Consider the following 24,512-nt stretch of genomic DNA (forward strand, 5'->3'; position numbering starts at 1 on the left):
CTGCCACATGTCGGCTGTGTGACCTTGGGCAAGTCACTTGACTTCTCTGAGCCTCAGCTACCTCATCTGTAAAATGGGGATTAAGACTGTGAGCCCCCCTTGGGACAACCTGATCACCTTGTATCCCCCCAGTGGAAAGAGCACGGGCTTTGCAGTCAGAGGTCATGGGTTCGAATCCCGACTCTGCCACATGTCGGCTGTGTGACCTTGGGCAAATCTCTTGACTTCTCTGAGCCTCAGCTACCTCATCTGGAAAATGGGGATTAAGACTGTGAGCCCCCCTTGGGACAACCTGATCACCTTGTATCCCCCCAGTGGAAAGAGCACGGGCTTTGCAGTCAGAGGTCATGGGTTCCAATCCTGACTCTGCCACGTCGGCTGTGTGACCTTGGGCAAGTCACATAACTTCTCTGAGCCTCAGCTACCTCATCTGGAAAATGGGGATTAAGACTGTGAGCCCCCCCTTGGGACAACTTGATCACCTTGTATCCCGCCAGCGCGTAGAACAGTGCTCTGCACATAGTAAGCGCTTAACAAATGTCATCATTATTATTATTATGATTATTATTTATTTTGACGGTTTTGACACCTGTCTCCATGTTTTGCTTTGTTCTCTGTCTCCCCTTTCTAGACTGTAAGCCCATTGTTGGGTAGGGATCGTCTCTATATGTTGCCCAATTGTACTTCCCAAGCGCTTAGTACAGTGCTCTGCACACAGTAAACGCTCAACAGATATAATTGAATGAATGAATGAATAAACAAAATAATCAGTGGTACTCAGTGGCAAGCGCCCTGGCTTTGGAGTCACAGGTCATGGGTTCAAATGCCGCCTCTTCCGCTTTTTATTTGTTCATTCAATCGTATTTATTGAGCGCTTCCTGTGTGCAGAGCACTGGACTAAGTGCTTGAGAAGTCCAAGTCAGCAACATATAGAGACGGTCCCTAACCAGCAATGGGCTCACAGTCTCTTTCTTCCCTCCTCCTCCTCTTCCACTCATTCATTCATTCTATTAATCGTATTTATTGAGCGCTTACTGTGTGCAGAGCACCGGACTAAGCGCTTGGGAAGTACAAATCGGCAACATACAGAGACGGTCCCTACCCAACAACGGGCTCCCAGTCTAGAAGGGGGAGACAGACAACAAAACAAAACATGGAGACAGGTGTCAAAATCGTCAGAACAAATAGAAGTACAGTTATATGCGCATCGTTAACAAAATAAATAGAATAGTAAATATGTACAAGTAAAATAAATCTGTACAAATATATATACAAGTGCTATGGGAAGGGGAAGGAGGTGTGGGGGGGAATGGGGAACAGTGCCCAGCGCTTAGAACAGTGCTTTGCACATAGTAAGCGCTTAACAAATACCATCATCATTATTATTATTATTATTATTATTATTATTATTGAGGAAAAAGGGGGCTGTGGGACTTCGGGCCAGTCACTTCACTTCTCTGGGCCTCAGTTCCCTCAACTGCAAAATGGGAATTAAGACTGTGAGCCCCGCGTGGGACAACCTGATCACCTTGTATCCTCCGCATATTTATTACTCTATTTATTTATTCTACTTGTACATATCTATTCTATTTATTTTATTTTGTTAGTATGTTTGGTTTCGTTCTCTGTCTCCCCCTTTTAGACTGTGAGCCCACTGTTGGGTAGGGACTGTCTCTATATGTTGCCAATTTGTACTTCCCAAGCGCTTAGTATAAATACGATTGATGATGATGATGCTTTGCACATAGTAAGGGCTTAACAAATATCAAAATTATTATAATTATTAATGCTGGGGGTTGGGCAGGTGCTTACTCTGGGCCAAGCGCTGTGCTAAGCCCCGAGGTGGATCCCAGGTGATGAGGTTGGACAGAGCCCCCGGGGCTCCCGGCCTTAATTCCCATTTTGCGGATGAGGGAGTCGGGACCCAGGGAACAATAATTATAATAATAATGGTATTTGTTGAGCTGTACTATGTGCCAAGTACTGTTCTAAAAGCCGGGGGGCGGGAGGGGGATACAAGGTCATCAGGTTGTCATTCATTCAGTTGTATTTATTGAGCGCTTACACATGGGGCTCACCGTCATAGTCCCCATTTTACAAATGAGGGAACTGGTCCCACAGCTGACAAGTGGTGGAGCCAGGATTAGAACCCACGACCTCTGACTCCCAAGTCCGGACTCTTTCCACTGAGCCACGCTGTTTCTCTAGGGACCTTGAGACCCAATCACGTGCACGCCCCTCGCCTGCATTGCCCTTATGTGTGTGTAGATTGTGCATATATGCTTATATATGCATGTGTGTGTATAGTGTGTATATATATGATTTCACAGTACAGCTTCGATCATCAATCAGTCGTATTTATTGAGCGCTTACTGTGTGCAGAGCACTGTACTAAGCGCTTAGTCACGTCCTTGTGTGAGGGCAATGATTGTCTTTAGAAAGGGGAAAATCCTTCCAAGGCAAAGGAAAATGAGCCAGTTCTCTTAAACACATGACACATATATTTAGAGAAGCATCATGGTGTAGTGGCTAGAGCACAGGCCTAGGAATCAGAAGGTCGTGGGTTCTAATCCTGACTGTGCCACTTGTCCGCTATATTTGACCTTGGGCAACGCACTTCGCTTCTCTGGGCCTCGGTCACCTCATCTGGAAAATGGGCACTGAGACTGTGAGGCCCCAAAGGGAACAGGGACTGTGTCCAACTCGATTTGCTCGTGTCCACCCCAGCGCTTAGTATAGCGTCTGGCACACAGTAAGCGCTTAACAAATACTACGATTACTATTATCTTCTGGACTTTTGTCTGGCCTAGGCATGTATACAAAGTGCAAATTGAACGCATATGTTTCTTTAGGGAACAGTAGCTGGTTTCTGTCCAGGTTTTCTGTAGAAAATATCTTATTCAATCAATCAATCAATCAATCAATCGTATTTATTGAGCGCTTACTATGTGCAGAGCACTGTACTAAGCGCTTGGGAAGTACAAATTGGCAACACATAGAGACAGTTCCTACCCAACAGTGGGCTCACAGTCTAAAAGGGGGAATTACCTTATTCGTTATTACCTTACCTTATTACCTTAATACCTTATTGGTAGGTAATGATAGCTTCGTGATCAAAAAAGCCCTAAATCATTAAGCTACTTGAACTGTAGGACTTTGTCACGTGGAAAGGAAATTCCAAGTACCTGGCAAATGACATTTTTGATCACTGTGAACCTTATCAATTTTGACGTTATTAGAACACAGGCCCCATATAGAGGTGAGTAACTGGGATTGAGTAGTTGCCAACTGGCCAGAATTTTGACTTCACCAGTTTCTGCCAAGGACAGCCGAAAGAGACAGAATTATCAGACAAGAAAGTAAATGACAGAAGAGGAAACTAATTCATTGTCACCTGCCTTCTACAACGTATAATCTGGCCAGTCACTGAGCCATTATTGAACTGAAAACAATAACTCTAAAATGGCTTTTTTGATTTAGAAAAAAAAACACCACCAGGATTTTTGAAAAATCGGGTTAGGGGAATTCTAAATCAGCCCTTGAAGATCTTCAGAAATCAGTTCTGTCCCAAATTACCTAGAAACAAGTTTGAACTTGAAGTAAGCTATACCCAACTGAGAATGCAGTAACTGGTAGTGCTTGTTTTCTGTTGACATCTCACTTCCCTTCAGGTCTGGGTAATATGAACTGTTGAAGCTCAGTTCGTTCATTCACTCAATTGTATTAGGTGCTTACTGTGTGCCGAGCACTATATTAAGCACTTGGGAGAGTACGGTACAGCAAAAACTGACACATTCCCTGCCCACAATGAGCTTACAGTGTAGAAGAAGAGACAGGCGTTAATATAAGTAAATAAATTCATTCAATCATATTTATTGAGCAGGGACTGTCTCTATATGTTGCCAATTTGTACTTCCCAAGCGCTTAGTACAGTGCTCTGCACATAGTAAGCGCTCAATAAATATGATTGATTGATTGATTGATTGATTACTGTGTGCAGAGCACTGTACTTATGAGGTCCAAGTGCAAGTTTGTGGCCCGTTAGCTTCCATTACTGTAAGTTGTTCCACTCCTAGCTTTCTTCTCTTCTAGACTGTAAGCTCGAGGACAGGGACTGTGTCTACCAACTGTGTTATATTGTACTGTGCTAAGCGCTTGGAAGAGTGTGATACAACAGAGTTGATAGACATGCGTCCTGCCCACCTCATCCTTTCATCTAGTGTAATGAAAATTTTATTCTCTCCATGCCAACATAAAATTAATTTAGAAATTGAAGATTTTTTTAGACACTTTCAGGCATTCTAAAAAACTCCCTTCAAACATGCCAACTTTTTTTTTAAAACACTTCAAGTCGGTGATTTGGATCTGGGGCCCGCAGGTTTTTTGGGCGACCTTGCTGCCTTCAGTTAACCGATCAGTCTTATTGAGCGCTTTCTATGTGCAGAACACGACGCTAAGCATTTGGGAGAATACAATACAGCAAACAATAAAACAGAGTTGGTAGACCTGTCCCCTGCCCACGGCGAGCTTACAGCCTACAGTGACTTATTTATTCTTCTTCAAATGCCATTGAGTCATTTCTGACCCATAGCGACTCCATGGACACACCTTCTTCAGAATATTTCATCTTCTGTCATAAAGCCATTCTAGTATGTGTATCCATAGAGAGTTCTTGGTAAAAAAAAAAAAAGGCCCAAATATCCATGCTAAGTGTTGCAGAAGCCGTCTTCCACCTATTAAAATCAGCTTTGCCCTCCCACTCCTGGGCTTTGTCCATCATCATCATCAATCGTATTTATTGAGCGCTTACTATGTGCAGAGCACTGTACTAAGCGCTTGGGAAGTACAAATTGGCAACATATAGAGACAGTCCCTACCCAACAGTGGGCTCACAGTCTCCATTTGGAGACTCTGACTCCCGCTTCCATACGGATAGTCCAACTTCTCACATTCTTGCATTTTCCCCTTCTCCAGTGCATCTCCAAACAGATGTTCATTCATTCATTCATTCAATCGTATTTATTGAGCGCTGACTGTGTGCAGAGCACTGTAATAAGCACTTGGGAAGTACAAGTTGGCAACATATAGAGACGGTCCGTACCCAACAGTGGGCTCACAGTCTAGAAGACTAGATGTCTGACTGGCATCTTAAATTTAAATTTTAATTTTAAATTTAAATTTAAAATCATTATTCATTTATTTATGGTATTTAAGTGCTTACTCTGTGTCAAGCACTGTTCTGAGCTCTAGGGTCAATACAGGTTTATCATGTTGGACACAGTCGCCTGTCCACAGTCTAAATATATGTATATATTTTGTATGGCATTTGTGCTTACTATGTGCCAGGCACTGTGTTAAGCTCTGGGATAGATAAAGTATTAATCCCCCATTTTGCAGATGAGGTAACTGAGGCACAGAGAAGTAAAGTGACTTGCCCAAGGTCACACAGAAGGCATGTGGTGAAAACAGGATTAGAAGCCAGGCTTCTAACTCCCAGGCAGTATCCACTAGGCCACATTGACGTGTCTTCTCTTTCATTCTTACCCTCCAACAAAGTCCTCTCTTCCAAGTGGCTACTGTTCTGGGCAAGGAACTTGCCATTTCATTTAAGGTATAAATCTCACTGGTCTTCGTTTTGCATATCCATTTTATGCCTTATTAAACATTAACTCAAGCACATATTCATTCATTCAGTCGTATTTATTGAGTGCTTACTGTGTGCTGACCACTGTACTAAGCACTTGGAAAGTACAGTTCGGCAACAGATAGAGACAATCCCTACCCAACAACGGGCTCACAGTCTAGAAGGGGGAGACAGACAACAAAACAAGTAGACAGGCATCAATAGCGTCAAAATAGATAAATAGAATTATAGATATGTATACACATTAATAAGTAGAATAATAAATATGTACAAATGTACACAAGTGCTGTGGGGTGGGAAGCAGAGGGAGGGAGTCAGGGCAATGGGGAGGGCGAGCAGAGGATATCACATACCATCAGAGGATAACACATATCCCCTTTTCCTTCCTTCTGTCTAAACTACTATTGAATCTTGTCGTCCATGCTAAACTGAAAGTTCCTTGAGGGCAGGGATCATGTCGAGGAATAGAGGATTCTTGTCCCTCTAGATTGTATGCTCTTTGTGGGCAGAGAACCTGCTTACCAACTCTCCAAGTGCTTAAATAATACCCAGCACATAGTGCTTAATGAATACAACTGATTGATTGTAAATCATCATCATCATCATCAATCGTATTTATTGAGCGCTTACTGTGTGCAGAGCACTGTACTAAGCGCTTGGGAAGTACAAGTTGGCAACATATAGAGACAGTCCCTACCCAACAGTGGGCTCACAGTCTAAAAGGGGGAGACAGAGAACAAAACCAAACATACTAACAAAATAAAATAAATAGAATAGATATGTACAAGTAAAATAAATAGAGTAACAAATATGTACAAACATATATACATATATACAGGTGTTGTGGGGAAGGGAAGGAGGTAAGATGGGGGGTGGAGAGGGGGACGAGGGGGAGAGGAAGGAAGGGGCTCAGTCTGGGAAGGCCTCCTGGAGGAGGTGAGCTCTCAGTAGGGCCTTGAAGGGAGGAAGAGAGCTAGCTTGGCGGAGGGGCAGAGGGAGGGCATTCCAGGCCCCGGGGAGGACGTGGGCCGGGGGTCGATGGCGGGACAGGCGAGAACGAGGTACGGTGAGGAGATTAGCGGCGGAGGAGCGGAGGGTGCGGGCTGGGCTGTAGAAGGAGAGAAGGGAGGTGAGGTAGGAGGGGGCGAGGTGATGGACAGCCTTGAAGCCCAGGGTGAGGAGTTTCTGTCTGATGCGCAGATTGATTGGTAGCCATTGGAGGTTTTTGAGGAGGGGAGTAACATGCCCAGAGCGTTTCTGGACAAAGACAATCCGGGCAGCAGCATGAAGTATGGATTGAAGTGGGGAGAGACACGAGGATGGGAGATCAGAGAGAAGGCTGATGCAGTAGTCCAGACGGGATAGGATGAGAGCTTGAACGAGCAGGGTAGCGGTAGGGATGGAGAGGAAAGGGCGGATCTTGGCAATGTTGCGGAGCTGAGACCTGCAGGTTTTGGTGACGGATTGGATGAGGGATGAACGAGAGAGCGGAGTCGACGATGACATCAAGGTTGCGGGCTTGTGAGACGGGAAGGATGGTAGTGCCGTCAACAGAGATGGGAAAGTCAGGGAGAGGCAGGGTTTGGGAGGGAAGATAAGGAGTTCAGTCTTGGACATATTGAGTTTTAGATGGCGGGCAGACATCCAGACAGAGATGTCCTGAAGGCAGGAGGAGATGCGAGCCTGAAGGGAGGGAGAGAGAGCAGGGGCAGAGATGTAGATTTGGGTGTCATCAGCATAGAGATGATAGTTGAAGCTGTGGGAGTGAATGAGTTCACCAAGGGAGTGAGTGTAGAGAGAGTGCAGTATAACAGAGTTGCCAGACACATTCCTTGCCCTCAACAAGCTTACAATCTAGTCAATTTTCCACCTGCTTCTCTGGAGTTGGAGCCCCACATTCTTGGAGTGGGGGTAAGAAGGAAGTAAGGGAGATAACTCCAATTTGCCACCCCTGCACACTTCTGTTGGTAGCCAGGTTGGCACTGTAGGCGGTGATTTTACTTGTATAACTCATTTTTAATTCTTAGGTACTATCCCTACTAAAATTAGTATTCATGGCTAGATACATTTTCGATACAAAGAAATGGTAAAAATGATGGGTTTTGTTCTGATCTAGCACATCAGTGTTTCCGTGCCTTGAAGAGAGTGAAGAAAAGCTGCCCATCTTCTTTGCGGGGTGCACGATGGACTTCAACTGCTGTGGTACCCCGCATCACCACACACTACACCATCCATCCTCGAGACAAAGACAAGCGATGGGAAGGTGAGTTGTCAGTCAATCAGTGGTGTTTATTGGGCACTGTACTAAGTGCCTGGGAGAATACAGTACACAGACACATTCTCTTCCCACATGGACAACTGCAAGCTTTCCTAGGCAAAGAGGAACAAAATGGAATGACTTTGTCATTTGGCAGAGTGACAAGCCGTGTATTTTTCCAAGACATCTGAAAGATCTAGTGACATTTTATAGTGCATTCAGATTGTAGTGAACTTCCAAATGTATTGTGATATTCCTCATTTCTTATTGGAGATGGAGTGAAGTCTAAGTGGTCCCTCCTTCAGAAAACCGAAGACAAGAATTTTAAAAGACATTAAAACCATTACATGCATCTCCAAGGATATGTGAAGTGTAGTGGGAATTAGGCAATCAATCAATCGAGTTTATTGAGTTTTTACTGTGTGTAGAGCATTATACTAAGTGCTTGGGAGAGTGCAGTATAACAGATTTGGTAGCCACGTTCCCTTCCCTTTACAGTCTAGAAGGGAAATCAAGGCCGACTTAATTTTGGTAGTTTGACTGTCCATTTTTTTTTTAGGGGTGAACATGGAGAGATTTGCCGAAGAAGCCGACGTGGTGATCGTTGGTGCGGGCCCTGCAGGCCTCTCCGCGGCCATTCGCCTAAAACAGCTGGCTGCCAAGCATGAGAAGGAAATCCGGGTTTGTCTGGTGGAGAAGGCCGCTCAGATCGGAGGACATATTCTCTCAGGGGCTTGTCTGGAGCCGCGTTCTTTTGAAGAACTCTTTCCCGACTGGAAGGAGAAAGGGGTATGATTCCAGCTCTTCCCTTTGTTCGTTACACGAGTCAGCTGAATTCGTCTTTGAAATAATATTTAAAAATGTCTTTTCAGTAAAGGTGCACTCCTTGTAGGAGAACTGAGAGGGTTTTTTTAAGTGGAAAAAAGTCAAAGATGGCTGTCTTAGATCAATCTTGGTCCCTTTTTTCAGTGTTAGGGTTTAATTCTACTGATTCATTCTTACCAAGTTTAATTTCAGTATTTGTTTAATGTTTGCAGTGTGCCAAGCACTGTGAGTGGGTTAAGCACTGGAATAGGTGCGGTACAATTAGATCAGACCCAGTCCTTGGGACTGGGACTCACAGGCTAAGTAGAGGGGAGTAAGATTTGATCCCCATTTTACGGATGAGGAAACGGAGGCGTGGAGAAGTTGAGTGACGTGCTGTAGGTCACACAGCAAAGGGAAGAGCTGGAATTATAAGCCAGGGCTCCTGAATCCTAGTTCTGTTATTTTGTTTCTTGGGGTTTTTTTGTTTTTTTAATGGTATTTAAGCACTTAGTCTGTGCCAGGCACTGTACTAAGCACTGGGGTAGATGCAAACTAATAAGGTTGGACACAGTCCGTGACCCACATGGGGCTCCCAGTTTTAATCCCGATTTTATTCATTCATTCATTCATATTTATTGAGCACTTACTGTGTGCAGAGCACTGTACTAAGCACTTGGGAAGTACAAGTCGGCAACATATAGAGACGGTCCCTACCCAACAGCGGGCTCACAGTCTAGAAGGGGGAGACAGACAACAAAACAAAACATATTAACAAAATAAAATAAATAGAATAAATATGTACAAGTAAAATAGAGTAATAAATACGTACAAACATATATACAGGTGCTGTGGGGAGGGGAAGGAGGTAAGGCGGGGGATGGGGAGGGGGAGGGGGGGAGAGGAAGGAGGGGGCTCAGTCTGGGAAGGCCTTCTGGAGGAGGTGAGCTCTCAGTAGGGCTTTGAAGGGAGGAGGAGAGCTAGCTTGGAGGATGTGCGGAGGGAGGGCATTCCAGGCCAGGGGGATGACGTGGGCTGGGGGTCGACGGCGGGACAGGTGAGAACGAGGCCTAACGGTGAGGAGATTAGCAGCAGAGGAGTGGAGGGTGCGGGCTGGGCTGGAGAAGGAGAGAAGGGAGGTGAGGTAGGAGGGGGGCGAGGTGGTGGAGAACTTTGAAGCCGAGGGTGAGGAGTTTTTGCGTGATGCGTAGGTTGATTGGTAGCCAGTGGAGATTTTTGAGGAGGGGAGTCACATGCCCAGAGCGTTTCTGCACAAAGACGATCCGGGCAGCGGCGTGAAGTATGGATTGAAGTGGGGAGAGACAGGAGGAAGGGAGATCAGAGAGGAGGCTGATGCAGTAATCCAGTTGGGATAGGATGAGAGATTGAACGAGCAAGGTAGCAGTTTGGATGGAAAGGAAAGAGAGGATCTTGGCAATGTTGCGGAGGTGAGACTGGCAGGTTTTGGTGAGGGATTGGATGTGAAGGGTGAACGAGAGAGCAGAGTCGAGGATGACACCAAGGTTGTGGGCTTGTGAGATGGGAAGGATGGTAGTGCCGTCAACAGTGACGGGAAAGTCAGGGAGAGGGCAGGGTTAGGGAGAGGGCAGGGTTAGGGAGAGGGCAGAGTTTGGGAGGGAAGATAAGGGGTTCAGGCTTGGACATGTTGAGTTTTAGGTGGCGGGCAGACATCCAGATGGAGATGTCCCGAAGGCAGGAGGAGATGCGAGCCTGAAGGGAGGGAGAGAGAGCGGGGGCAGAGATGTAGATTTGGGTGTCATCAGCATAGAGATGATAGTTGAAGCCATGGGAGCGAATGAGTTCACCAAGGGAGTGAGTTTAGATAGAGAACAGAAGGGGACCAAGAACTGACCCTTGAGGAACCCCTACAGTAAGGGGATGGAAGGGGGAGGAGGAGCCCGCAAAAGAGACTGAGAATGAATGGCCGGAGAGATAAGAGGAGAACCAGGAGAGGACAGAGTCTGTGAAGCCAAGGTTGGATAGCGTGTTGAGGAGAAGGGGGTGGTCCACAGTGTCGAAGGCAGCTGAGAAGTCGAGGAGGATTAGGATAGAGTATGAGCCGTTGGATTTGGCAAGCAGGAGGTCACTGGTGACCTTTGAGAGCGCAGTTTCCGTGGAATGTAGGGGACGGAAGCCAGATTGGAGGGGGTCGAGGAGAGAGTTGGCGTTGAGGAATTTGAGGCAGCGCGTGTAGACAACTCGTTCAAGGAGTTTGGAAAGGAGTTTACAGATGAGGTAACTGAGGCACAGAAATGTTAAGGATTAGAACCCAGGCCCTTGCTTCTATCCATTAGGCCATGCTGCGTCTCCTGTGCTGTATGTACTGTGTTTGTGTTTGCGCTGTTACATCTGTCTGAAGCTTTCACTCTTTTTACTTGACACCTTTGTTTCTTATTATGTGGGATGTTATTTATAAGTACTGTATCTTAGAATGCTGAGCTTCCCAAATTGGAAAATAATGAATGGGCAACTCCCTGTGATTTGACTTCTTACCCGTTACCTATCTGAACCCGGAATACATTCTTCGCACCTTGTCCCAAAATATAAAATCCATGCTTCTATCTCATTGGCTTTCATCCTCATTTAACTATAATTTGTACATGTAGTAATATTAATGATATTGACTGAGCAACCCCTGGGTGTAGTGCACTGTTGTAAACATGTAGGGAAAAGCACAACAGAAACAGCCGGGTACTCTACCCACAAGCATTAAAAAAAATCCTTTTCCATTCAACATCAGAGTTTTCAGATTCATGATGTCACACTATTCAAAGGAAGCTTTATAGGAGCCATTTGCTAACATGCTGTCTGTACATGTATGTAGAACATCGAGCTTGCCTTACCTCTTAAAACAACAAAAAAGTAAATTCTGATATGACAAAGTGTTTTTCGAAAGTAATGTTCCCTGATTCAGTTAAATCAATACATCTGTTGAGTGAAAAAAGTCGTTCCATTTTTTCTAACATCTAGGCTCCTCTTCATACACCTGTGACAGAAGACAAATTTGGAATCTTAACAGAAAAATCCAGAATCCCTGTGCCAATTCTTCCAGGTAAGGAATAAGTATTTGGAATAAGGAGAGTTCAGCTGCACTCTAATTACATTGTATCAAGATGACATAATTTGTGACTAATTTTACTTCTATTGTAGTTAATGAGCACATGTACAGATAATTGTCATTGTTGTAGAAACGCTCAATCAGTAGTATTTATTGAACGCTTACTGTGCACAGAGAGCACTGAATTAAACACTTGGGAGAGTGCAATCCATCAAAGTTGGTTAACACGTTCCCTGCCCATACTGACATTGGTGAAAATTGGTGATAAGTAAGACATTTCAGAGCTCAAGTGTTGACTTTTTCTAGGCCTTCCGATGAATAACCATGGAAACTATATTGTGCGGCTGGGCCATTTAGTGAGTTGGATGGGAGAGCAAGCTGAAGCCCTGGGTGTGGAGGTGTATCCGGGTTATGCAGCTGCTGAGGTACCAGTAAAACTTCTCTGACTCACTCTATGAAAAGAAACTCCCTCTCCTTAATGAATTTTCATTCTTAACTAACTCTCAAAGGGTGGGGGAGATTTTAGGGAAAGTTTTGGTAGCACAGAGAAGATGATCTTTGGTTTTAGAAGTTTTTGATGACGTTTTTGTTGAAAAAATTCAGGTCCTGTTCCATGAAGATGGCAGTGTAAAGGGGATCGCCACCAATGACGTGGGCATACAAAAGGATGGGGCCCCAAAGGTAAAGTGAGACCGCATTAAAAAGGTGTTGGTGGAAACTAGTAGACCGAGCAAATTAGTGAGGACTCTGAAGCTGGTAAAATTATTGTCTGATCTTTTACAGGTGTCTGCCCACCATCTAAAACTCAATATGTCCAAGACTGAACTCCTTATCTTCCCTCCCAAACCCCTGTCCGCTCCGACTTTCCCGTCACTGTAGATGGCACTACCTTCCTTCCCAACTCGCAAGCCCACAACCTTGGTGTCATCCTCGACTCCGCTCTCTCGGTCACCCCGCACTGCCAATCTGTCACCAAAACCTGCTGGTCTCACCTTCACAACATCGCCAAAGATCCGCCCTTTCCTCTCCATCCAAACCGCTAACTTGCTGGTTCAATCTCTCACCCTATCCCAACTGGATTACCGCATCAGCCTCCTCTCTGATCTCCCATCCTCCTGTCTCTCCCCGCTTCCGTCTATACTTCACTCTGCTGCCCGGATTATTTTTGCACAGAAACGCCCCGGGCATGTCACTCCCCTCTTCAGAAATCTCCAGTGGCTGCCTGTCAACCTGCGAATCAAACAAAAACTCCTCACTCTGGGCTTCAAGGCTGTCCATCACCTCGCCCCCTCCTACCTCGCCTCCCTTCTTTCCTTTTACAGCCCAGCCCGCACCCTCCACTCCTCTGCCGCTAACCTCCTCACTGTGCCTCTTTCTCACCTGTCCCGCTGTCGACCCCCGGCTCACGTCCTTCCTCTAGCCTTGAATGCCCTCCCTCCACACATCCGCCAAGCTGGCTCTCTTCCTCCCTTCAAAGCCCTACTGAGAGCTCACCTCCTCCAGGAGGCCTTCCCAGACTGAGCCCTCCTTTTCTTCTCTTCCTCCCCATCCCCCCCGCCCTACCTCCTTCCCCTCCCCACAGCACCTGTATATATGTTTGTACAGATTTATTACTCTATTTATTTTACTTGTACATATTTACTATTCTATTTATTTTGTTAATGATGTGCATTATAGCTATAATTCTATTCATTCTGATGGTTTTGACACCTGTCTACATGTTTTGTATTGTTGTCTGTCTCCCCCTTCTAGACTGTGAGCCTGTTGTTAGGTAGGGACCGTCTCTCTGTGTTGCTGACTTGTACTTCCCAAGCACTTAGTACAGTGCTCTGCACACAGTAAGCGCTCAATAAATACGATTGAATGAATATATAGACACACATACACACATATATGTACATATGTTACACATATATATTATGGTATTTGTTAAGCCCTCAATTCCTTCCTCTCCCCCTCGTCCCCGTCTCCATCCCCCCCATCTTACCTCCTTCCCTTCCCCACAGCACCTGTATATATGTATATGTGTTTGTACATATTTATTACTCTATTTATTTATTTATTTATTTTACTTGTACATATCTATTCTATTTATTTTATTTTGGTAGTATGTTTGGTTTTGTTCTCTGTCTCCCCCTTTTAGACTGTGAGCCCACTGCTGGGTAGGGACTGTCTCTATATGTTACCAACTTGTACTTCCCAAGCGCTTAGTACAGTGCTCTGCACACAGTAAGCGCTCAATAAATACAATTGATGATGATGATGTCAAGCACTGTTCTAAGAGCTGATGGTTTAATGGTTGTCCTTGATTCTTTCCTTGACGAAATGGACTTAACCGATTTGCAAATCCATCTTAATTCTACCACAATCATCTGAAGTTAATTTTATGAGGAGCCTCCACTATTATCAATTAAAGACAACATATATTTGGGATTTGTCAAATATCTTGTTTTTCTGAAGGATTTTTTTTTTATCTTCCTTCCCTCCCTCCTCGCTTTGTAGAGAGCTGGGAATTTCCTTGGGTAATTGGGACCTCGATCAAGTTTTGCTTATTGCATCTTGAATGCCACCCTGTTTCCCATTCAATACAGAGTCCTCACCTAAAAAACAAATAGAGATGGTAAGATTTAGGTAGCTGCCGGAATCCAGTGCCTTCAGTAGGCAGTAAGGTTGCCTTGACCTTGCTCTGTGAGACACCAGTTAGCCGAGAAGTTGGCCAGTTTTGTTTAGCCATATGCATCACTGGCCAACGCAAAGTAACCTTTGCCCCCCAGGTTATGTTACATGTGAACCGCTTAAAATGAAACCCCTGATTTTGGAAACAAACCTGGTTTGAAAAAAGACACATCCCAACTTTTTGTGTACTGAGTCAATAAAAGAATCACACTTTTAACCTGGAGATCTTTTGCAAGCACTAAGCAAACAGGAACTATTTTTTTTAACAAAAAATTTTCAAAATTTTTGTGAAATCTACGAGAAGAGCCTCACATTTTAAACCATCAACGAGTTTATGGTATTTTTTGACCACCTGCTGTGTGTAGAGCACTGTACTAAGTGCTTGGGAAAGTACAATTCATCGATGGGTAGATGTGAGCCCTGCCCACAAGGTGCTTACAGTCTACAGGAATATAGAACATAGCTTTTATATTTTGTTCTGTGTGCAGTACAGATCCTTCATAGAACACTTTTGATATTCTCATTCCCAAATATTTCAAGTTCCGCCCGTCATAAAGTGCCAACTAGCAACCCAAAACGATTTAAAGTTGCCTTCTTGGCAAGAGTAATCCCAGTCAGTAAATAACCTTTTCTGCTTTTACAGGCTACATTTGAAAGAGGATTAGAGCTTCATGCCAAAGTCACAATTTTTGGAGAAGGTTGTCACGGGCATCTTGCCAAACAACTGTACAAAAAGTTTGACTTACGGTCCAATTGCGAACCCCAGAGCTATGGTATTGGATTGAAGGAGGTACCCCTACCTTATATTTGCATGGTTTTACAGTTTAGTGATAAATGATACAATTTTATTTCATTTGTCTAATTACAAAATATCTTTTCATATTCTGTTAATTTTGCTTCAACCTTAAAGCCTTGAACTTTTTAAGAAGACTAGAAAGTGTGTAACAAATTTAGCTGAGGTTTAAATGAACTGTTGTGTATATCTTACCTCCTAAACTTTTTGTTTCACTTGCTAACCATTCATTTTCATGGCTAACCTGAACCTGCATAAAATTTATTCAGATCTGGCTCATTCTAAATTCTCTCACAAAGCTGCCATGAGCTTCCTAAACTAGAGAGTCATTAATATGTTGGTCCCCTCATGATGTTCAGGATTTTGTTTCAGGATTGACAACTGAAATCTAAATTTCATGCGTACTTAGGCATTGTTCTTTGGAGTGCTTATAATTCCAGTTTTGGATTGTGAGTGTGAGTTTATTTGCGTGGAACCAAAATGTTTAGTCCTGGTTTTTGTAACATTGATTAAAACTTCCAAAGGCAAAATTTGGAGAGAGAAGAAAGGTGGCCATTAGATCTTTCTTTCAATCTAATTGTAGTTTTAAGGGAGAGTGAATCCAAGACCTAGGTTTTTGAGGTGCTTCTGGAAAATGTACCTTCTGGCACTTTTCAACTCTGATTTTTATATTTTGCCATTTAATTATCTTTTGAAAGAAAGGGAATGTTTTTCATCCTTCAGTTCCTTTCGTACCTCTTTCAGAGTAGACTTGGCTTATTAGGGCAACTTGTTTGGGTTATAATAAATCTATCACATGAAATAGCGTGTCTGTTTATTTGCAGCTGTGGATTATTGATGAGAAAAACTGGAAACCAGGCAGAGTGGAACATAGCGTGGGTTGGCCTTTGGACAGACACACTTATGGAGGATCTTTTGTCTACCATTTGAACGAGGGTGAACCCTTGGTGGCTCTGGGTTTTGTGGTAAGTACTTTTTACCCCTCCATCCTCCTCACTCTGTCTCTCCCCCCATCCCTCCACCTCCCCGCCCCCCTACTAGAACGTCATCCGTGGAAGTGGAATAATCAATCAATCAATCAATCATATTTATTGAGCGCTTACTATGTGCAGAGCACTGTCCTAGGCGCTTGGGAAGTACAAATTGGCCACATATAGAGACAGTCCCTACCCAACAGTGGGCTCACAGTCTAAAAGGGGAATAAGGCAGGTCGGGGACCTCCTTTTCTCCTTTGTGTTCTGATCATAGATGGGGTGGCTCTATCCGGCATCCGCTCCCGGTTTTCCCTCCTGATCCTTGTGTACCAACCTTGGGAAGCATGAGCCCCCTCCCAACCCACCCACTGTCCAAGGACAATCCCTCTTCTCAATCTTCCTGTTTTATTCCATTCCATTCAAAAGCCAACCTTGACAGACAGGTTGGGTTTTTGAACATACCAGCTGTCAAAAATTTGCCTTCTCATTAAATCAGTCACAAAAGCCAATTATATTCAATCAATCAATCAATCATATTTATTGAGCGCTTACTGTATGCAGAGCACTGTACTAAGCGCTTAGCGCTTATTGTAGTTGCATGCTTCACAGTATTGCTTCCCAAACTGGAGAACTACTCAAAGAACAATTACCCTGCTTTTCTGTTTAGCGGTTTGACTGACCACCTGATACATGATTCCTTAAGTATATAGTCCCAATTTTGTTTAGCATTGATCAGCAAAGCATTTGACATGCAATTATCCACTAACAACTTCTTCAGTCCCCTTAATCAAATTGCCCGTTATGGGCAGGGAACGTGTCCACTAATTCTGTTGTATTGTACTCTCCCAAGTGCTTAATACAGTGCTTTGCAATCAATCAATCAATCAATCGTATTTATTGAGCGCTTACTGTGTGCAGAGCACTGTACTAAGCGCTTGGGAAGTACAAGTTGGCAACATATAGAGACAGTCCCTACCCAACAGTGGGCTCACAGTCTAAAATCACCTAATAAGTGCTTAATAAATCCCATTGATTGCTGTAATTCCATACTTTTACAGACATCCCCTGACTTCTTTGACACCTGCTATGTTTTTGTGTGTGTCAAGATCATGTATTTAAATCCTTTGGCATAAAAAATAGGCTGTTGGAGCATATTACTTGTATAAACAATTGATGTTTAAATTTGCTTTTGTTTCTTAACAGGTAGGCTTGGATTACCAAAATCCATACCTGAGTCCATTTAGAGAATTCCAGAGGTGGAAACATCACCCCAGCGTTGTTCCAACTTTGGAGGGTGGGAAAAGGATTGCATATGGAGCCAGGGCGCTCAATGAAGGTGGCTTCCAGGTAATTTTAATGTTTATCAAAACGTCAGCTTGTTGTTCTTTAATTCCCCCTTGCTGATTTAACAGAAATGGATTCTTAGGATATGTTACATAATTTGTTACTTTTAAAAATTCAACACTGAAAGTTAAAGGAATTCCTGGATAGAAAGCGGTTAAGTACTCAGAATGACCAGTAACAATTTGTGAATGTCAGAATAATTAAGGTTTCAGTTTATATGTTCATTCCATCTCAGTTATCTCAAGCTATCTCAACTTGCAGAGCCTCAAGTGTTTGAGAGTTTGGGTTGTGTTTCTCAGAGGCTCCCAGCAAGGAAGCAGACTAAATACACCCTGTTTCCCACAGGACAAGTGTGTCTCTAGGTCCCTTTTCTAATCCTCGTATGATGGCATAGCAGATAGAGCATGGGCCTGGGCCAGAAGGTCATGGGTTCTAAATCTGGCTCTGCCACTTTGCTGTGTGGCCTTGGGCAAGTCACATCACTTCTCTGGGCCTCAGTTACCTCCTCTTTAAAATGAGGATTAAGACTGTGAGCCCCATGTGGGACTGGGACTGTGTCCGACCTGATTTGCTTGTATTCACCCCAGCGCTTAGTACAGTGCCTGGCCCGTAGTAAGCACTTAACAAGTACAATTATTATCATCATCATCAATCGTATTTATTGAGCGCTTACTATGTGCAGAGCACTGTACTAAGCGCTTGGGAAGTACAAATTGGCAACATATAGAGACAGTCCCTACCCAACATTGGGCTCACAGTCTAAAAGGGGGAGACAGAGAACAAAACCAAACATAGTAGCAAAATAAAATAAATAGAATAGATATGTACAAGTAAAATAAATAAATTATTATTATTAGGTGAAGGTCATGGCACCCCTTTTGAACTTCGATCCTGCGTGCTGTTCTCTGATTCTGCAGCTTTAGAGGGGAATGGTAATTCTTTTTAGCTGACCTTCAGGTTGGCTTTCGTGCTGTGGAGAACAGTACTGAAAAGTCTTCTGCCCAAACCAGAGTTTCCTGCACCCCATTCTTGAGTTGGAAACATAACCCAGGCTTACTATCTCTGTTAATCCTTCTCTCCAAAAAAAAAAAAAAAAAATCAGGACTCTTAAGTAGGATTGAACCAGACCTTTCGATCATTTCCTGTAAATTAAAGCTCAGACTAATTTAGAAAAGACTAATGTGAATTGTGCAGCAGAACTCCTTGGAGAGTACCTGAATTCTAGTTTCTCTCAGTTGTTTCTTCTGTGATTTAGGAGCCCAGGGAGATTCATTCATTCAATCGAATTTATTGAGCGCTTACTGTGTGCTGAGCACTGTACAAAGCGCTTGGGAAGTCCAAGTTGGCAACATATAGAGACGGTCCCTACCCAACAGCGGGCTCACAGTCTAGAAGGGGGAGACAGAGACAAAACAGATTAACAAAATAAAATAAATACGTACAAATATAATAGAGTAATAAATACGTACAAATATATATACAGGTGCTATGGGGAGGGGCAGGAGGGAAGGGGGGATTCAATCAATCGTATTTATTGAGCGCTTACTGTGTGCAGAGCACTGTACTGAGCACAGAGATTGAACCTTGGCAGGAAAATGGCCAAAAGCCCCTTTAATTAACCCTGCCTTCCTATGAAGACAGTTGATCACAGCATTTTCCTTCTCTCCATTTCCTTCCAACTCAGCAGGCCCTTCAGGGCATATATGTCTGTTTCGTTAGCAAAATACCCTTCTGTGTGTGTATTATTTTCATGAAGCCCTGGTATATCATCATCATCATCAATCGTATTTATTGAGCGCTTACTATGTGCAGAGCACTGTACTAAGCGCTTGGGAAGTACAAATTGGCAACGTATAGAGACAGTCCCTACCCAGCAGTGGGCTCACAGTCTAAAAGGGGGAGACAATTTATATTTATATTTATTTAATATTTATATTTATAGAAATAAATAAATATGTTTATTTTTTGAGACTGTTCTTCAATACCTAAGGCTAAAACTGCATCCCGTTATTTGGTTTATTTTAGACTATATTGCTTACTCCATTTCTAGCTGCCTAAATTATAGTCATGAACTGTTGAGGCTTCCATCTTTATTCTTTTCCCCTCAGTCTATACCAAAACTCACCTTCCCTGGTGGGGTGTTAATTGGTTGTAGTCCTGGTTTCATGAATGTTCCGAAAATCAAAGGCACCCATACTGCAATGAAAAGCGGCATCTTGGCAGCAGAGGCCATCTTCAACCAACTAACTACTGAGAATCTCCAGTCAAAGACATTAGGTAAGAAATCCCTGTTTAACTTCTAAACTGGGTTAGTTGCTCAGTGAAAACTGAAATTAAAAAAGGCAATTTAAACAAACATAAAAAGTTTGGGCCCAGTGGTTGGATTCAACTTCTAAGCTTGGTTAGTTGCTCAGTGAAAACTGAAATTAAAAAAGGCAATTTAAACAAACATAAAAAGTTTGGGCCCAGTGGTTGGATTCAGAACGATTTGAAAAGTACGTCTAATTAACTAATTGCTGCTAATTGTTTCTATTAGACCTCTTTTTTGGGTTGAAATAGTCCCACCCCATGAACCTTCAAGTGGAAATTGCACAAAATGATTGAGAATCTTTAATCATCATCAATCGTATTTATTGAGCGCTTACTATGTGCAGAGCACTGTACTAAGCGCTTGGGAAGTACAGATTGGCAACATATAATCACTTTAACTTTAATCACAAATGGCAGCTCAAAGCCCTGGAGCAAAGAATGTAAATTGAGATTGAGGCTGGGTTTTGTATAAGTCTGGTTCATGGCCTCTTGTTACAATCAATCAATCAATCAATCGTATTTATTTAGCACTTACTGTGTGCAGAGCACTGTATTAAGCGCTTGGGAAGTACAGTTCAGAAACAAATAGAGACAATCCATGCCCACAACAGGCTCTCAGTGTAGAAGCGGGGAGAAAGACATCAAAACAAGTAAACAGGCATCAGTAGCATCATTATAAATCAATAGAATTATAGATATATACACATCATTGATAAAAATAAGTAGAATTATAATTATAAATATGTAGAGCAAAGGGAGAGAGTCGGGGCGATGGGGAGGGGAGTGGGAGCAGAGGAAGGGGGAGGTCTTAGTCTTGGAAGGCGTCCTGGAGGAGGTGAGCTTTCAGTTGGGCTTTGAAGGGGGAAGTTTGCTAGTTTGGCAGATTTGAGGAAAAGGGGCTTTCCAGGCCAGAGGTAGAATGTGGCCAGGGGTCAATGGTGGGACAAGCGAGAATGAGGTACAGTGAGAGAAACAAGGGTTTAAACAGTACCTCCCACATGAATAGAACAGAAATTTGGATGGGCTAGTGGAATGAGGAGAGCAGATGGTGTTTCAGTCTAAATGAACTCAATTCTCTATTATGAAGGGATGACAAATCCATCATTTCCATAAGGTGATAGGGACAGTGGAGATAGACGTTGACAAATTGTACTCTCCCAAGCGCTTAGTACAGTGCTCTGCACACAGGAAGCACTCAATAAGTACGATTGGATGAATGCATGAAAAAGAGGTAGGTGTACATTTGCTATTGTATTATCAGTCGTTGGTATTTATTGAGCCCTTACTATGTGTAGAGCACTGCAGTATGCATTAGGGAGAGTACAACTGAATAGAATAGGTTGCCCCAGTCCCTTGTCACATGGAACTTACAGACTACATGGGAAGACAGACATTAAAACAAATTATGGATGGATATATACATAAACGGTGTGGGGGTAGGGTGAAAATACAGCACACTTCCTCTAGGGAAGCTTCTCATACTAATTCACGATCCTTTGGTTATGTCATCAATTAATCAATCAGTTGAATTTGAGTACTTACTTGTACTAAGCATTTGGGAAAGTACAGCATAACAGAGTTGGTAGACAAGATTTCTGCCCGCAGTAAGTTTACAGTCTAGTCGTGTCAAACCGGCAGCAAGCCTTAGCATATACTTAATCTGATCCTCCTTACAAATATGTACGTTTATTTGTACATTCAGCTATTTGACGCTGATATACGTGCAAGAGCAAGGTTCAGCAGATATGTGCTAAACCTTGTTCATTCTCCCAGTCCCAACATTTGTAAATCATTTTTGCCTATCCTCCCCATTAGATCATAAACTCCTTTACGCTGGGACCATGTGTCTTGTTTCTGTGGCACTCTCCTAGGTGCTTAGTACAGGGCTTTGCACTCTGTAAGTGCTGATTAAGTACAATTGATCAGGTGACTGACATAGGAAGGAAAGTGGAGAAGGACAGACGGTTTTCTGCTCAGAGTCTGTCATGTGTGAGGCAGGTGACATAACGGGAGAAGGGCCTTGATGGGCCAAGAACTCCATGAAACATTGAAACAGCAGTTGAGAGAGTTGAGAGGCAGTGTGGCCTAAAGGAATGGGAGTCAGGAAACTCCAGGCTATTATATAGCCCTTTAGAAGTATGGGAAAAATCAAGCCAATAGTCGCAAAGTTTTAGCATCAGATATACTTTCAGGCATGAAATATTTCTCATTGTCAAAAGACGCTGTTAAGCTTTTTTCACAATTAAAATAAAGCTGGAGAATGTCACTTGCATATTTACGCATGAGATCTGTTTCCTAGATTCCATTCTGGACACTGCTCTCTTTTTGCTAAACCAGTTTTTAATTTGTCTCTGTATTATTAACCGTTGTATAAATAGGTCTCCATGTGTCTGAGTATGAAGAAAATTTGAAGAACTCGTGGGTGTGGAAAGAACTTTATGCCGTTAGAAATATCCGACCTTCCTGCCATAGTTTCCTGGGTTTATATGGAGGAATGATTTACACTGGCTTATTTTACTGGATATTCAGAGGAATGGAACCATGGACCTTAAAACACAAAGGTAACTCAAATAAATGCAGTCTGTGGACTTCCAAGGTCCTATTTCCAAAAATTATTTTTGATGCCTAGCTAGTCGGGTGAGAGCAAGGGATGTCATAAGAGAGTTGAAATAGGGTTGTATCACGCACTTAGGCGATGCATCCTGTAGACATTCAGTACGTAGTTGCTGACTCAGTACTATAGTACGTGATCTCGTTTTCATAAGTACTCGTATCTTCATGTTCCCTACTCCTTTAAGATTGTCCTCTGATTTTATGGAAACGTCTGGTCTCTGGATGTTGCACCTCTCCCACACTAATAGAATATAATCCTGTCCTGGATAACAAACCTCCCCTCCCGTCATGCAGTTCCACATTTGCCTTCCTGCATCAGCCTCTCTTCTAAACTCAGCTGTCTTATCCCTGTCACTGTGTTTGCCAACCTCCCAGCCCTGGCTCACCCTCACAGTCAGTTTCCTCTGCTCTTGCACAGCTGAGCAACATTGGTGTAAATTGAAAACTCAGGGCAACCCTTCTTTTACTTAGCCGTCATATTAGGCCTCTCTCATTGACTCCCGTGCCCCAAAACCCCACTATTCTAGACCTCCAAATCCCTTCTGAAGCCGCCATTGCCCCCATCTCCCTCTTCCTATCTCCTTCAGAGGAGCTACTACACTGCCTCTTTCTGCCTTTACTGAGGGTATTATGCTTTTATCTTGGGCTGGGAGCATCTTCACGTTTTTAATCTATTTGAGAATAGTAATTGGAGAAGATAAGTGCTTACTGTGTGTGTAGCACTGTGCCAAGCACTGGAATCATACCTGACATATGGTATGAGTCCCATAGGGACTCACAGTCTAAGAGAGGGAGAACAGGTGCTGAAACACCATTGTCCAGATGAGGAATTTGAGGCATCAAGAAGTTCAGTGGCACAGCCAAGGTCACACAGCAGGCAAGTGGCAGGGCCAGGATTAAAACACTGGTGTCCTGGCCCTCATTCCTGTGCTCTATTCACTAGGCCATGTCTCTTCAGCTCTCCCCCTCATTAGATTGTCATCTTCTTGAGGGGAAGGACCCTGAATCATTTTATTATATGTTCCCAGTCTCCCTCTCGTCCCCCTCTCCATCCCCCCATCTTACCTCCTTCCCTTCCCCACAGCACCTGTATATATGTTTGTACATATTTATTACTCTATTTATTATTTATTTTACTTGTACATATCTATTCTTTTTATTTTGTTAGTATGTTTGGTTTTGTTCTCTATCTCCCCCTTTTAGACTGTGAGCCCACTGTTGGGTAGGGACTGTCTCTATATGTTGCCAACAGCGCTTAGTACAGTGCTGTGCACACAGTAAGCGCTCAATAAATACCATTGATTGATTGATTACAGTGTTCTGCACACAGAGGGCACTTAGTTTTGCTTTTTAAAAATAAATGGTTGGTTTGGGGGCTGAGTTCCCCCACGTCTGGAGAATTGAGTGTGTTATCCTTATTCTTTAGACTGGGGAATACACTTCCCATCATCATATTTGTGCCTTACAATGTGCCAAGACTGGGTGTTAGGGAAAATACAACAAAGCAGCAAGGAAAAATTGAGAGAGTTAGAACACGCAGAAAAAAAAGGATATCATCGTCCCGCTAGCAGTGTGATGCATTTCAAACAGTAACAGCCATTCTGAGGCCAAGTGCGTCCCTGGCCCTTGGGACCTCCTTCACTGTTTAGCCAGGCTCCACCACTCTAATCTGAATTGTTTCTGTGACTGCATGCTCTATTCTCTCCCCGCTGGTGGGAACTCTTACAGTGCTCTGCACACAGTAAGCGCTCAATAAATACGATTGAAGGAAGGGGGAGAGAAGGATTGTGGTAGATCAAAGAAAAAGAGCTAAGTCGAAGGTGGCATTCCTCTGCCCTTCTTGTAAAAGCCTCTCGTGGGGCCGGGGTTGGGAGGGTGGCAGGTGGAAAAGCAGGGAGGCTCAGCCGGCCATACCCTAAAACCTCAGTTGGGGCCAGCCCACCTCCCATGACCAGTTTTGATGTTTGCCATACCCTAAGAAACTGTTCAGCAACAAGGCCTCCCTTTGAAAATCATTT

At 43.5% G+C, this 24,512-nt stretch overlaps 1 protein-coding gene across 1 annotated transcript in view; it reads left to right on the forward strand.

Annotated features, from left to right (window-relative positions):
* ETFDH (electron transfer flavoprotein dehydrogenase) overlaps nt 1–24,512 on the forward strand; it is a 33,746-nt gene that overhangs the window by 7,644 nt on the left and 1,590 nt on the right. The window contains exons 2-11 of the mRNA XM_038755280.1: nt 7,761–7,907; nt 8,461–8,690; nt 11,697–11,778; nt 12,091–12,209; nt 12,388–12,465; nt 15,104–15,250; nt 16,078–16,218; nt 17,431–17,574; nt 19,680–19,848; nt 22,260–22,442. Coding sequence (XP_038611208.1) covers nt 7,761–7,907; nt 8,461–8,690; nt 11,697–11,778; nt 12,091–12,209; nt 12,388–12,465; nt 15,104–15,250; nt 16,078–16,218; nt 17,431–17,574; nt 19,680–19,848; nt 22,260–22,442 — 1,440 coding nt within the window. The remainder of the gene's footprint in view (nt 1–7,760; nt 7,908–8,460; nt 8,691–11,696; nt 11,779–12,090; nt 12,210–12,387; nt 12,466–15,103; nt 15,251–16,077; nt 16,219–17,430; nt 17,575–19,679; nt 19,849–22,259; nt 22,443–24,512) is intronic.

This window comes from Tachyglossus aculeatus, chromosome 12, assembly GCF_015852505.1.
Source record: "Tachyglossus aculeatus isolate mTacAcu1 chromosome 12, mTacAcu1.pri, whole genome shotgun sequence".
Taxonomy (NCBI): Eukaryota; Metazoa; Chordata; class Mammalia; order Monotremata; family Tachyglossidae; genus Tachyglossus; species Tachyglossus aculeatus.